General features: G+C 42.9%; 2 protein-coding genes across 3 annotated transcripts in view; both read right to left on the bottom strand.

The window, feature by feature from the left end:
* LOC119026695 overlaps nt 1-16,603 on the bottom strand; it is a 1,024,654-nt gene that overhangs the window by 164,315 nt on the left and 843,736 nt on the right. The window lies entirely within an intron of this gene.
* usp43a (ubiquitin specific peptidase 43a) overlaps nt 1-16,603 on the bottom strand; it is a 116,591-nt gene that overhangs the window by 63,210 nt on the left and 36,778 nt on the right. Inside the window, exon 3 of the mRNA XM_037110843.1 lies at nt 14,290-14,393. Within this exon, the coding sequence (XP_036966738.1) occupies nt 14,290-14,393 (104 nt within the window). The remainder of the gene's footprint in view (nt 1-14,289; nt 14,394-16,603) is intronic.

The raw sequence follows: 16,603 nt of genomic DNA on the forward strand, positions 1-16,603 counted from the left end.
ATTTTCACGGCAACCCATTGAAGTCGCAGAGCTTTTAAACATCAAAAAGACAGCGATCATTGGAGAAGAAGGCACTTTTTAACTTCACATGGCTTCACACACACTGCCAGACAGATGGACCGAGAGATATCGACTTCCCTACATGCCAAATGTGCTGCCCCCCCCCCCCCTTAAATGAGGAGTAAATGCACGGTGGAAACGTGCTCTTCCTGAGTAAATCCTTCATGACGCTGGACGAATGTGAATATTCCATGTGGACGATGGTGAATACTAAGCACGGAAACAGACCATCTGGACTCGCTCCGCTGTTGAGAAAAGGGCAGCAAAGCAACAGAGGCGGGACGCTGCTCTGAATATTGGCACACTAACGGAGCGAGGCAGGTGAGATATTGCACTAAGTGAACCAAAAAAAAAAAATACTATGCTAAAGAACGTGCTGAGCTGGAGAGACGAGGAACGCCACGAGGGGGAAAAAAAGAAGAGAAGAAAGGTAAAGGATGAAAGCTGTATAGGATACTAAGCGTAGAAATGGTTTGAGGAAGTGGAAACTAAAGTGGAGAGCAAAGGGACAAAGATGAGGAGGAAGACAACAAAGAGCAGGGCTCACTGGGAGGGCAGATAAAACACGAACAGAAGGTTGGCAGCAGGACAGTCGAGTTGACGGATGCTAGAAATGCAAAAGCCGCTGGAGGAGGCGACACCGACAGCAACCGTCGAGGCCTTTGAGCCGATGACAGCGGAGCTGATCAGAGAGGGAGCAACTGCACGAGGACAGACAGACGAACTGGGGATCCCAACCTGCGCTGTGGCTTTGTACGAATCAGAGGAGAAGATCAGCACCAACCTGATGTCTGTATGTTAAATAGCTGCACGAGCTGGTTAGCTTAGCTTAGCTCTGACACAAAAAAAGTACAGTGAAATAGCAACTTAGCTCTTTTCAAAGTCATGTCATGTCATGTCATGATCCGTAACCGCTTATCCCTTTCCATGGGGTCACGGGGTGTTGCTGCTGGAGCCAATCCCAGCCTTGTCTCAGGGCGAGGGCAGGGTACTCCCTGGACAAGTCGCCAGCTCATCGCAGGGCCCTCACTGATGAGCAATGTGGGGTTCAGTATCTTGCTCAAGGACACTTCGACATGCAGCTCAGCCTTGCCCTGAGCCGGGATTTGAACTAGCGACCTTTCGATCACTAGTCGACCTGCTCTACCCGCTGAGCTACAGCCGCCCCTCTTTTCAAAGTTTCACAAAAAATAAGTTTAATTTTTGAGATAATATAAATACACAAATATTGCACTGTCATGCTAACTTGCAGGCGTATGCAAGTCAACACAAGCTATTTTGATGGTAGCTAAAGGCTAGCAGGGGCTTCATCTAACTGGGGTGTGTGGCCCATGTATCTGGAGCTTCATCTGATAGGGCAGGTACCCACAGGCTGACAAGCTAACGTCCTTGTTGATCTCACTTGTTTATAGCACATGCTCATTTCCACCACCAACGCTTTGGAGGTGCGCTGACCAAAGCTGAGCCAGCTGTTTCCCCCCTATCACCAGTCTTAATGCTTAGCTAAGCTAATTGGCTGCTGACTGCAGCTTCATATGTGACACATAAACATGAGAGTGGCGTCAATCTCCTCGTCTAACCCCTGGCAAGGAGGCAAGTAAGTATGTTTTTCAAAATGTTGTGCTATTTCTTTAACATATGAACATCTCACCACAGGTCTTTCTCATGTTGCCCGAGTTTTCACAAAAAGTCGGGTAACGTGTGTTTTCCGCTCTCAAACATTTTCAGGAAGTCCTCAATACGTTTTGTCTTCCCTGAAAGCACTACCAGGAATCCCTCAAAGGACTGTGTGATGGAAACAAACTGACGCTGGCACAGTGCGGGGATGGGTGAGCAAACACAATAGAGCTCAGCTCTGACAACAAATCCACAGTGAGTTCCCAGTTGCGCAAGATTCCTGGCGCAAGTAATGCTTTTGCTTTTATCTCAACAAACCGTGACCACGAACTTGCCTCACACAACCTGCTGGCCTCACTCAAATGTAACTGTAATCAAGCCCTTCTTCATGCAGCGATCGAGTGTAAACACCATGTACATCTTGTATTAACGTAGTCCCTTTATTCATGTGAGCTCATTTAAGGTAATTGGTCTTGTTGCTGTGCTGCCTGAAGTTTGAGCCGATATGAAAACAAGCTCTGATTAGAACCATCTAACCAACCATTAGAACCCGTTGTAGGGTGATAAGCTCTCAACAGGCAGGAAGCTGCTGATGTAGCTTTTTTCAACTGTGGTCATTCCTTACCAGTCAAATTAAAGAAAAAAAAAAAGATATGCAGATGTAGCTTTTAAGTTGTTGGATATCAGTCTGTAATATTGCTTTTTGCGGCGCATCAAAAACTTTTCGCCATTTTGCTCGATACTTTGACGGCGTTGATTTTTCTTTTTGCTGTTGTTTTCATTTGACTTTCGAAAAGGAAAATTATTGCAATGTTTCCGCAAAATGCTTTCTCACCAGCGACAGCTTAGCGTGTGTGTTGCCAGCTGGTCCTTTCATCTCCCGGTGTCTTGCTATCACTTCTGCCAGTTGAGCTGTATCCCAGTTCGTGGCGATGCAAACTTGTCAAATTTACAAATGTGCTGGAAATAATACAACAGATTCAGAGCTCCACATTTCCCCGCTGTCAAGTGCTGTAACCAGTGCGCTGTGGCAGCCAGTCACGGGCCTGCTAATGATGCCAGTTTGTACTGACAGACGTATTCACACACACAACATTGTAGATACTCAATTCTCTGCCTTTGCTGACACCAAAATTCACACACACACACACACACACACACGGGAAACACACAGCATCGCATAAAAAGTTTGTTGCGAGGCCGACAGTCTTTACAGTCTGCTGAGAGAATATGAGATCAGTGATCCTGCAGGTGTACGTGTGTGTTTGTGGTAGCACTGTGCGTTCGGGTGTCAACCGAAAAGACCGCCATCCTTTAGTTTAGACCAGATACGGCGAGCTGCGTGACATTCAACCGCAAACGCGCACACACGCTGCACAGCAGCGGCTGAAAGAAAGTCGAGCTGCTCAGCATCCCTCCGTTCTGCTCTGAGCGAAATAAATAACACTCCGCCGGCAGCATCTCAAAACATTATGCGGTATCACGTTGTCTGATTTCAGCATTTTTCACACTGTTATTCTAAATTGAGAAGCTTTGCAGCACAATACGGCGGATGATGTAGGCGATGTGGATGGCGAAATGTACGCTGCGCGAAATAGGTCACGATGTTGGTATACAAAATGTACTGAACAAAAGTTTTGCGATCAATCAATTACTGTGTCTGTGAGGAGCTGCTGTTGCAGGGCTTGCTGGAAATAGAATTTATCTGACAGCCCGCAGTAAAAGATTCCCCTCTGCCTAAGTACATATTTGTATTAGTGTTTGTCTCCAGTCAAAAGTCTGTGGAAAATGCAGAGAACGCAAATCTGAGGGAATGGCGAGGTAGCTTGTGAACACAGTCGGTGTTTTTTTTTATTGTATATTCCTTTTGGTTAAAACTAACTGTCACTAACTCGTAATCTAACATTGAGATATTGACTAAAATAAGCGTACCTGTGTTGCACTAGATGTGACAGGCCACAAAGATAAAGCTATGCAATTTGCAGAGACTGCAAACTCAAACAAATGATTAATTTACAGCTGAACGATATGTTATTTTCTTCCGAAATAATTCCGGGCAGAGCTTTGGTCCCACAGCAACCAAACTTGAAAGTTCTTGTCAGAGAAACCTGATTGTTTAGTCGCTGCAGTCTTGACCCTATTTAAGGCGCAAACAGTCCCAGCCGACAGTGATGGATGAAGGCCTGGGGCTCAGGTGGAGAAGCAGCCCGAAAACAAGTGAGCGGGGTTCGGTTTTGGTATTTACACTTTGAGAAGACTGAACTATAAGAAATAAAAAGAAACTGAGGTTGCTTTTTAGCAAAATCTTCCCTCTCACAAAAGCTGGGAGTTTCTTTTTCCTTGCTGTTTGTTAACTACCACTCCACACATTGAACTACTTACTCCCATGAGTACCTAGAATCCAGTCAGATGCATCCGGAGTAACCGACACATCCCACAATTCAGGCTCTACAAACACAGGTCAAGAATATCATGATGCTTTGATCTAGTTTCGCTTGCTCGTGCCAAATAGCACACCCTCATACCACTGAGACTCTATGATCTTATCAGAAGAAAAGGCGTTTGACAGCCAAGAAAAGCAAAACAGGCTGTAAACAGCAGCACCAGATGTCCTGATGCTTTGGTAAGTCAAAAAATATGTGTGTGTTCGTACATTTTTACACACTGAATCCCCCCCAGGGCCCGTTGTAAATGATGAATGGTCAAGTGTTGTGTGCAGAACGCATTTATAGCACCTGGCTAGACAAAGCATCAGTGCACGTTGATGAGTCAGCCTCAGATGCAGCAGTACACATCCTGACCACCAGGGTCACCTCACTCACCATCCCCATAAAGATTTATTTACCCATGAACTTCGCTTTCACTAATCTATTCCCCCACTTTCTAATCACTGGACAGACAGCACAAGCGAGTGTGCATGTGCTTTACAGCATGCAACCGGTTAAATGACACTTTCTCATGGCAGACATTTTCGCCTGACGTAGTAGGAAAAACACAGGTGTAACTAATACTATTGATGCCTTTGTTCCATTTAGGTGAGCGGTGAACGAGCATGGACAGTACAAAAGCTCTGGGACTGGCACGCTCACGCTTGTTGTTAGTTACACATGCCAAAGCCTGAGAATATAAGTGACTTTCAACATCAGTTCAAGAAAAAAAAAAAAAAAAAAAGAACCTATATCAGCTCTTAAGCTTGTAGGTAATATCTCGACTGGCATGTAAACATATTGTGTTATCTGATGTTACAGTCGTCCTCTCACTGATGAGCCAGGGTCTTAAAATACCTAACTTAACCACAACTCCACAGACTGAAAGAGAGAGAGCTAGGAGTTCATTTTCTTCTGTTCGCCTGTCAGTCAGTCAGTCATGTGTCACTGGCTGTGGATTGGAGGGCATTCATCTCTTTCTATAGGAGAGAACGAGCGGAGACCTCCTGTCAGGGGAAATTAACTCAGCTAAAGGGGCTGCCGAGACTCACACACACACACACACACACACACACACACACAAAACCATCACTTTTATACTTTTGTGCTCCCTCTTAGGATTCAGAGACAAAATCGTGATTGCCAGTTATCACGGAGGAGGAAACTCATATATTAGGTCCTCCTCCTTCCTGTTTAAAACTGACTGACCAGATAACAATTACTATTACTGATAAGCGATAGAAGACAGCGGGGCACGCACGGCTGCGCTTTCAAAGTTGGCAATAGCAAAGACAGAAGACTGAAAACCGACTCTCGCTTTTGTTTCTTCCAAAAAGCAACTTTTCCCGAGCAGGTGGATGGATTCAAAGGACGTTAACTAATCCAGCTGTGTCTCTCTCACGCACACTCAGGCACACAGTCTCCCTCAGCTCTCACTCAGCCGCTTCATCACTCCGTTGTGCGGAATGCTGAGAGAGATGTATAGATGTATGCGTGACTGACAGGTTCTGCTGAAAAATTCGAATCAGCATTACAGTAAATAAATGGGAACAAATCAACAATAATATGAATATACGTGGGCCGGGTTTCATTTCAGTCTACAGGATTGGGATGTGGACTGCTGAAGGCTTTATTAACACATCAGTATTCTATATAATCTTTCTAAAGCCTGATCCATGTCCAACCCTCGTTTTTTTGGTTTGGTCTGCCAGCTGTTGAAAAGACCCAAGTAGAGTTCCTTCATTTTTATGTAGCACATTGCATGAGGGGACAAACACTTTCAATCAACACAGCATCAAAACGTTGTCTCCGCCCGGACTCCACCGTGAAATAAATTCTTAATGTCAATGGTAATACTCCTGGTAAAATAAAGGTTACATAAAGAATCACATCTTCTTACTTTTTCCGATTTCAAGCTACAACATTCTCAAGAAACAAGTAAGTATGGATGGATAGGATCCAAAGAGAGAACCTCATTAGTTCAACTTTTCTTCTACTTTTTCAAACTTGCAACATTTTTGGCACAAGCTCCTCTATAACCTTGACAGAAGCTACTGCTGTGAATGACAAATAACTATCTAGTTCCTGTACATTTTCCAGTCTCCCCCATATTCTTTCTCTCTCTCTTTCACTCACTCACACACACACACACACACACACACACACACACACACACACACACGCACACACACACACACACACACACACACTGTATATCTGACGTTCAGGGTGAAGCTGCAGGACACAGTGCATTTACGTGAGGTGGAACTCATTCTCTCAACAAGCGACTCCTCCATGGTATCTGCTCCAGCAGGCCAGTATTTGTGCCTGACTGCAGTGCGCACACACACACACACACACACACACACACACACTAAGGACTGTTGGGTCGCCACCAGTGTGTTTTAATGAGCCAAGAATCTATAGGCCTGGATTTCAGGAGTGTAAGCATATAGAGTATTTTTTTGTACAGTATAGGGCCAATCCCAGTGGTCAATGTGATACAGACGATATTCTCCAGAAAACACACACACACCTGGCGTAGGGAGAAGAAAGGTTGTGTACTGGACAGAGTCAGAGTAATATGGACTAAAGTAAGTGTTAATAATAACAATAATAGTCAATAATAGTTATAGTAGTGATTTTTTAAATCATAATAGATTAAATGTTGGATCTATAAGATAAACTTTTGAGAAGCTCTTTTGGGTTTGGTGAAAAATTATGTTAATGATTAAATGATATCGACTATCGTTGCAGCTCTAAACGTCAATTGTGAGAAAGAAAATCTCTGTATGTTTTGCCCTGAATGGCCTGGTCCGACTACCCTCGAGTGTGATGGTGTGTCTTGTGTGGTACATTTATTTATTTTCAGAGGTAATTTACGGCTCTGAGCAGTAAAGAGGATTCAGATATGTACTTGCTTGTTTCTTATTTACTGTGAACTACTGTAAGAGGCGGCAAATGACTCTGCGCAGACCACTTTTGTTTTTGCAAAACAGAGAGGGAAAGAGATCAAAGAGTCCAGTGGATAATGCCCCACACTAACTGGCTAGCACCCACTTCAAAGTCTGGCACTGCGGGGTTCTGGGTGGTAGCGGCGGGAGGGAGAGTGGTACGTGAGGCTGGGCTCCAAGAAAGCTCCGTGGGTGTTGAAAGCGTCAAAATCAAAGTGAGGAAGGTCGCCGCTTGGCCATATTTTCAGGATCCGCTCAGCTCTGGACTCACTCGGCGTGGAATGACCAGACGGGTGCCTCAGAGAGGTCAGCGTGAGCACATCCCAGTCCGGCTGCATCTTCGGGGAAAAGAGGAGCCCCCCCCCGCGGACCATCTTTGAAGATGAGAGAAAGTTTGCGCCCTTTTTCTGAAGCGCTACGTCTTCAAAGGATCTGGCATCAAAATACATGATTGGTGGGGAGAGCGTGTCCTCCTGGACAGGTATCCGCTGGCTTTGTTGCATAAGTAGCTTTTAGAAGGTTTTGCTGTTCGGAGCATTAATTGTTCATGGCTCTTGATTCATGCGGCTGAGAAACACGATGGGACTTGCTTGCATGCTTACTTTGCTTCAATTGCTCCATAGAACTGGAGATCACAGAAACTGGGGGTTCCATCCAACAACATTTATTACGCAAACTGTCCAATATCCCAACAGTTTTCACGTTGAATCTGCGTCAGAGTAATAGCCGCTGTGATAAGAAAACAGTGACCAGCCTCAACTATCTTGTTTGTTCAGACGGAGACAGAGGCTGGGGCTTTCCGCACGTCTTCCAGGTCATTAAAAATAGATGCCACAAACCGAGAGTGACAAACAGCGGAGGGGGGGAGGGGGGGCGGCTTTGACAAAGGCTCATTTAAACGTTGCGGCACGATGGAGTGACTGGAGCACCGTCTCCCACGTAGGCAGCCCAAACCACAAGACAGCCCTGGCTCTAATCGCAAACATTTATTCAGATCAGACAACTCCACTGAGCGCCTCTGAGGACCATCTCTGCGAGATATAAAAAGAATCAGGAAGGAAGAAGAGTGAAGAAGGAGAGATCGGCAGAGTGATGTCGACAGTGAGAGGAGGGAAGGCCAGAGAGAGAGATAGAGAGAGAGAGAGAGGCACAGATAGACAGACGCAGCGAGAGACGAAGACGCAGCCAGAAACAAAGAAACAAAAATAAGACACTGCGGGATGGAGGGCGAATGATTGCTCCCTTGATGGCCTGCATTTAGAGGCAAAGTGACTCCAGTTCCCCAGTGATTACACCATGTAAAGAGGAAAAGAAGGGGGAAATGGGAGAGAGGAGGAAGATGCAGCAGGCTGAAACCAGCTCAGACTAACTAAGATCAACTAATGAGATGAGAATACAAATGCATATAAAAGAATATTTACAATGAAGAGGGCCCGATGAAACCCAGACTGGAAAACAAATTCCACACCATTCGGGTATCTTTGTCTATTACTTATTAAACAAGCGTGAGTCACCAGAGAGAATATCGCCTCGGAGCTTGAAAACTAATCAACACTCTGTGGTTTCAATTAGAGCCCGACTTGTAGTCGAGTAACCAACGCATTATTAAGGTCTGGGGGCAAGAAACTGCTAATAAGTAAAACAACACAGTCTCATTTATATTTCAAAGATAGTTCACAACAAAGACAGAGATGCAGAGTGCAGATCAAGGCCGTCACATAGAACAAGCGAGCTTATTGAGTACCTCGTTTATTCATTAAGTTATTGAGTGACGTCAACGAACGCCACTTTTCTATGATGTGGTCGATCAGAGCTTCTTCTGTGACGCGGCGAGCTTAGGCTAGTTAGTGCCAAAGTGGCTCACAAGTTAGGACCAACAAGCTACATCAGGGATTCATGCCGACGACATGACGGCCAGCTTTTGAAAAAAATGACACAGCGCATATTACAGGTAGTCATTTGAAAGGGCAGCATAGAAATTACACTTGTGTTTAATAAACAGACACTTGGAGCATCTGTATGTTAGAGATAGTGGTATGCCAATGTTATGCTGAAGAACTGAAAAGGAGCCGGGCAGACATGCAAACCTCAGTCTCACTGTGTCTATTATTTAAATACTGAGCCAGCAATACCAGCCCAGAGGCCAGGATATGAGAGGAATATCAGAGTATGAAGAGGCAGCGATGGAAAAGATACTTGTGTACAAAACTGAAGGTTTTTATTCCTACCATGTGAGAGTTTGCTCCTTTTCTCTGTCTGATACTGTTGTAAATTGACTGTCTTTGAATACGAGATGTCATCTGGAGAAAACGAGCAATTGAACGCGGTGACCTTGACGTCTGGGTAAATGTGACATTTGTTTAAGACTCTTTTTCTGCCATTTTAAAGCAGCATTATCTAGAAACTGGGTGATTTGGCGCTCCCAACAGTTTTACGAGTGCAACACCACTGTCATATATACAAATCCCAGGTCTGTGACAGATAGTCAGATGTATTAAAACAAAACTCATTACATCATAACAACGTTATGTGTTGAAAACTTGTGGGCACTCTAATGAGGAAAAATCACATCTGCTGCTCTTTATCTCCTTCTACACTCTTCGCCTCTCCATTGTTATACATCTAACTCAAAGCCCCTCAGGTGATTCCCACAGTCCCATATTTTGAGGTTTGCGGTTACATGATAAGCTCGTTAGCTAGGACGTAACAAACGGTAATGACTCTCACACAGAGCAGGGAAAACAGCTGTTGGGTCACTGTGTTTTTACATATTAGTTCTGGCTCTCAAAACAAAACAAAGGAATAAATACGAAACGCAATGTACAATCCCATCCACCTAAACGACGATTCCACATTAATACACAAAGCTATCACACAGTTGAATATTCTCTAAAATTTAAAAATCATATATCAAGACCAATGTGTTGACTTTGTTGACAGTATTTTTAATGATGATTATAAAGAATTTTCAACCGATTTGGGAGACTTGACACTGTGTATGCACCATAGAATTAGTGTTGGAGCTTCTAGCAGACTGTAGGGACACACACTCCCTTCGGTCAACTGGCCACTGATCAGGCTTAAAAAGATTAAAAACTATTTTGTGATGACTGCGACTGTGTCGAAAGAGAAAACAAGGTTTGTTATCAGTTGACCAGAGGATGTAACAATGAGGTTGTCCACTCTAAAAGGCTGACATGAACTACAACAATGTACTACTAACAAGTGTGAGTATTGTTGCTGGCTATACTATTACAATGCATTAGAACAGCTTGATTGCAGTGTCAGAAGTAAACGTCCCTTTACTCTAATCAGCTAATGAATTGACAGCTAATCTGATAATGGCACATGAACACTCAGATGCATATGTGTGTGTGTGTGTGTGTGTGTGTGTGTGTGTGTGTGAGTGAGAGAGAGAGAGTGCTTGTGTGAACAGTATGAGAAGGAATGGGGAAGAGAATGAATAAGAGACGGAGAGGAGTCTTTTGTCTCTTCTACAGCTGACTCAGGGAACAGAATCAGTGCAAGCCATTTTAAATTAGTCAGGCTTAAGGCGTCATGGAGACGAGGCTCCGCAGTGACACAGTCGCAGCCTTCAATCCATCACCTGCCAATGAAGGAATGGGTTAATCCCACGAACGAATGGCTGGTTAACCTCACAGTGCAGTGGTCAATACTGTACAAGCATCACGGGCCGACCGTCTCTGCTGAGGAACGAGTGGGAGCGTTGCGTCAAACATGACCCAGCTCTGACCTGCTGGTCCCTGTTTTCCATGACACTAAATAAGATTCACCAGAAAAAAAACAAGAAGGCAAACTTTTCAGGAGCCAATCTATGATTTCAAGAGGGTTTACCTGCGTTAAAAATATCTGCGTATACACTCTATTTTTGGTGTAAAAGGGTCCTGGAGAACTTCTGACAAACTTCACATCCCATTTCCAGAGTATAAAATTATTCATATCTGGAGTTAACATCTTGGACTAGGTCACGATTCACTATATTTATGGGTTCGTACTTACTTATTCATGCTTGTGGAAAAAGTCAAGCAAAGGTCAAGTGTGTGTTTTATCAAGTTTTATGTTGAGTGTCATCCATTTGCTGCCTGAAATTTACAGTAATTCAGACAGACAAGTGACGTAGAGAGAGAAAATAAAACGAATCCTGACACCTTATGTGGTGTTCAAAGAGGTGCTAAGGGCAAACGTGTTCTCTGACAATCTGACTGCAAACCTGAGTTGAGTGCAAACTGTAAATGGGCGACCAATATGGCTCACTAAAAGTCCATTAACTTCCCACGGTGTTGAGCACTTGGGTAATCTGTCACCAAATCTGCGGTATCTGTCATCAGCTGTCAACAGCTGATCAATTCATCCATCTTCCCTCACTCCCAACTGATTGGACTGCACTTCACGAGCAGTGGTTCCACCTCAAAGCTGCAGAATGGATGAGATGTCGGTCCGCATAATCGCAGTAGCTGAATCCACAGTTTGTGATTCATGCTAAAGTCATTAATTTGAGTGTTTTCTGTTCACATGTATTCAAAGACTCTCAATGCCTGGCTGTTTCTCTCTCTCCTTTCTGTTTTCTCTCTACCAGCAATGTTATTTGCTATTCTTCATCAGCAGTAAGTTTCATAATGTCAACCAAAAAAAAACGCACCATGTGTGGAGGAAGCTTATTGTTGTTGTTTTTTAGTGAATTGGCCCTGTCTAAATAAATTTAAAAAAAACAAACAATATTAATGTCACATCATTTTATAAGATATGAACAGATAAGAAAACTGTTATACTTCTAATAATTTTCTAATACTAATTTCCCAGAATACAGGGAAATCAATTTTTATCCAGCAAATATTCAAACCAGGACATGTTCAGTTTACTACCATATATGAAACAGTAGTAATAGTAGCATATTATATATGCACATATATGAAGCTGTAACACATAGGAGCTGCACTAATACTATATAAAACACAGAATCAAAATATTTCTCTCATTTGATCTGCTACAGTATGCACTGATCGCCCTTGCAACACTTGCAAGTCTTTCTCCATCATGTAAACATTTGTGAACCTGCATCACACAGTGGCTGTTACATCCGCATCCTGTCAGCACATAGTGATAGTCTGGGCAAACAGACAGCACACACTGAGCTGGAGTTCATCACAAAAGTTTGCAAGGAGAGACTTGCACAGTCTACTTTGTTTATTTTCTTTGTAGAAGCGGGAAACTTTGCTCTATCTGTCTGGGTCGGATCGCAGTCTGTTCTCTTACATCGCACCATAAGGAGCGGTCAGCAAGTCCCTGCCAAAAAGATGAAATGTTACCTCTCCAAGGTGAAATTTTTCATTCCAAGGAAGAACTTATCTCTACTCTGTCTTGTTATTTTTGCTGGATGTGGAAACATACTGTTCTGTCCTAACTGCTGATGAGAGTGCATCTTCCACAACACTGAAACAATTTGTATCGAGGTCAAATTCAGTTCAGCCTGCAAATCATTTATGTATTTTTTCTATATAAATGCCTCTTTATAAGTTCGAACAATTACTTCCTCCCCGGCTTATTGCAGGTTCGTAATTTCAAAGCATCAGATGGACCACTCACAAAAGCCTGAAATGAAGCAAGTCTCTCTCCCTGTTTACTGCCTTAGATCACGGCCACATTGCTCAGGAGTCAGGTGAAAAGTGAAGGCAAGATGTGAAGTAAATGTACGCAGCCAAGTGTGCCAACAAGGTCACTGAAAGGTCGAGAGTCAATTCCATTAGCAGGTCTATTAAACCAGAGAACCTCAGTTTCTGGCTTTCCTCTGTGAAGGAAGTACAGAGAGCCAGAAACCAGTACTAAAGACGAATCCCCTGAGTCCTTCACAGGTCTGTCTGACCCACTTTCCCAAGCTACTGATTCTTATCCGCAGGAGAGAAAATACACTCTCACCTGTGCTGAATACCTATTCTTTTAAATAGTATGTGCATTTCAGTCTGTTTATTCCATCACAACCTCAGGACAATCGATATAGTGCTCGGTGGAATCCAGCCTGCATACTGCATAATTGATAAGGGACCGAAGATAGTTTCCAAAATATCGTCCTACTTCTTACTAAGAGCTTTGGGTTATTTACTTTGACAGAAATGTTTGTCAGTTTTCTTTTTTCTAAATTTTACCATATCAGGATAAACCAAGGGGGACCCCAAAACAAACAGAAAACAAAACAATACAAATCACAGGGCACAGCACTCAGTTACAATCTAATTATAGACTATTGATTAAACTAGAGAGAAGGTACCTTTGCTAAAGACACAGGCAATTTGTTTTACCATAAGAGAATAAAACACTTTTCAATAAGCCACATTAAGATGGACAACAAATATGTACAGGTAATTATTATAGAACGAGCCTTATACATAACAGCTTTTCCTTCCAATTTCCTTAGAGACAAAGGGGACCACAAAGAGGTGCTGATCAGAGTATTTTAACAACTCAAGTACAAGGTACAAAGAATTGATTGAAACAATAAGGGTAGTACAAACCAATGCATTTAAAGATGTGTTCTTTATGCAACAATGTCAACATAAGCTGGGAAGCTAATCTCTTTCTGACAGTAAATGTAAAGCAGTGTCTTGAAGTATACAGAACTCCAAAACCTACATCAACTGTCTTTACAGAACACTAAATGTGTGTTTTTTTTCACGACGTCAGATAGCAATGCCTCTTGAATTTGTTATTTTTCTGATTCAAGATTACAATGAGAAAACATTAACTACTATGTTAATGTACTAAAAAAAGTTTTAAACATATGGTATACATTTTTAATCCACCCCAGTTAAAAAAAGAGTCATTAATAAACATGCCTGGGTCTATTCTTACTACTGGTGTTATTTTCATCTTCCACACACAGTGAACTACTGAATGGTCTCTGAAGCCTTCTGACAAAGCACCTGCTCCCCAATCACCAGCCAAATTGGGAGTGAGCACAGCATCAAGTCAAGCAAACACTGAGAAGTGGGGACGACTCTGGGGGGCTCATTAATTAGTCGTGTTAGGTTAAGATCAGAAAAAATAGATTTATCTTTGCTGAAGGACCTTTTTAAACAAATTTGTATTCATGGCGCCTGAAATAATAAATTATTTTACACCGACAACTAAAAAACAGCCATGTTAGAAGTAAAAAAAAAAAAAAAAAAAAAAGCCCCTTTGAATCATTGCAACATGCTGCTCATGTTTGGGCCTCTCACCTGTACTGAGCCTGGAAATGTTCCTGGACAAAACTGTGTCGGTCTCGAGGCTGCTGTGTGCTTGCTGTACTGGGATTAGACGGATCCCCCAATGAACTGGGTCCCTGCAAAGAAACAGACACAGAGAGACAGAAAGATGACAAATGTTCACTTAAGCTGACATGGTACATATACACTTTATTACTTAAGAGAATTATTTGCAGACAGATGCATAAATACAAGCAAATATACAAGTATACATCATCTTCATAATATTGAATGAGACATTTATTGTACTATAGTTCCTACATGTTTCTCATAAATGAATTAGAGCTGCAGTAGGAAATCATTTTTTTTTTCAAATTAGTTGTTATCGTCTACATTACAAATTGAGGCTGTGTGCAAGAAGTGCACTGTAGCCCAACTGCATTTGCTCTGTTCGTCCAAGTTTATATCAGGCATCAGTATCCTGACTTGCAAAAGATTATTTTGCTGCAGGGACAGATAATGCAAAAATTTCATTAACACCAGCCAACGAGGAAACTTCTTCACCACCTCAACGTTTTTTCGCTCACTAAAATGTACTCCTTCAACAGACTGCAAGATGATCAAACAGATGTAGATAAGACAGACTGAGAAAAAGTGAGAGGAAGAGAGATTTACACATGACAAGTTTAGTATCTGTTCCACAGGTGAAATCAAACAGCATGTACGCTGCGAGATAATCGGATGAGGGGGAAACGGGAGAGAAGAGTTTAAATGGTGGATGTTGGAACAGTCAACACAGATTTTGTGTCAGAAATGTTTGAGATGTCAACCAACCTCCTCGTCACCGTAATGTGTGCTGAAAACACTAAATGGCTATGATACCCTCCATGCTGTGTCGGACCCAGCAGGAGGGCAAAAAGACTTCAAAGATAAATATGGGGATTAAAGAACGAAGGCGATGAATGAAGGATGGACTGTGATGATGAAAACTATGATTCGAGGAAACACAGCAACAGATTGCTGAATCGTTATGCTGGTAATGACTGATCTGACACAGGTAAGTAGTTCCAGTCTTAGTCTGCTTCTAAATGGAGTTTTGCTGTAGAGTCGGGCATCGGGGTGTACGATTGGTGACCTCTGTTAACAAATGATGAATATGGAAATTTCAGATGTAAAGCTTTTTATCAGATAAAGAAAAAGCCGCGGCATCAGTGTGTTTCCTGAAAGTAAAGCCGCAGTCTCAGACGTGGATGCACCACCTCTCAGAGACCATGTACCCCGAGTATTATGTAGCCTATTACTACAGCACATTTTCAGATACTCTTTGAGAGATGAAGCAACAGTGGAACAATAATACACCATCTGTGTGTGAAAAAAAAAGTGCACAGCAGCACCATTTTCCATTTGCAGGAACAGGATTCAGGTAACAGGCATCCTCTCTGCAGAGCGATAGGATGTTTGCCAAACACCATCACCAGGCAGATTTCTGGCAATAATCAACTCCATCAGGTTTCTAGGGTCTGTTTGTTGGCATTAAAGTCAGACATAGTCCACATGTAGCAATGTTAACTATTCATACCACGTGTTTCACAGAGGCCCAATCAAAGCACTCTCCTTGGCCCTGACACTAAATCACCATTGCTGATTTGTGCATACCAGCCCCCCCTTTTGACTTATTTCAACAATGAAGTCCTCTCTTTTGATGTTGTGACGGCCATGCCTCTTGTGCTGTTGGGCTGTGGGTTTGTCCTCTTTGTGTTGCAGGTGCCCAGCAGGAGGGTTTCGGGCGTTGTTAGTTGCTGGGAACACCTGGGCCCAGTGATCCAAGTACTATAAGAGCACACCTCGCTAAGCTCTGGGAGAGGACAAGGGAGTAATCCTGCTCTCTGCTCTCCACGCTCTTTATTGTCTTTGTTTTCACATTGATATGTTGACTTTTGAGATACTTTCAATAAATTATGATTTCCTTGCTTTAACTTCTTGTGTCTGCTCCTATTATTTGTCATGGCCAGCTGTGACAATTTAATTTGAATCCTGAAATTCCAGCAGTCAAGTTGCTACGCTTGGTACCGCTCCTCTTAAATGAGTGCAGGCTGGCAAGGTAGGAGCCCAGGTTGTAAATGTCTGCCTATAAAGCAACACTAGTGGCCAGGTACCGAAGCAGAGTTCCGTTTATATTTGATGACTTTGTCGATGACTTGAGTGATGCTTTATCTCCATCTATAGTGGTGCAAATCACCGCAACTGTCGACGGCATATTGTAAAAATGTCTGCTTGTATATCATCGGCCACAGCTGATGATGTATGAGGGTCTTCAAATTCATCACATTTCACGGAGGGAGATATA

This window comes from Acanthopagrus latus, chromosome 1 (genome assembly GCF_904848185.1).
Source record: "Acanthopagrus latus isolate v.2019 chromosome 1, fAcaLat1.1, whole genome shotgun sequence".
Lineage (NCBI taxonomy): Eukaryota > Metazoa > Chordata > Actinopteri > Spariformes > Sparidae > Acanthopagrus > Acanthopagrus latus.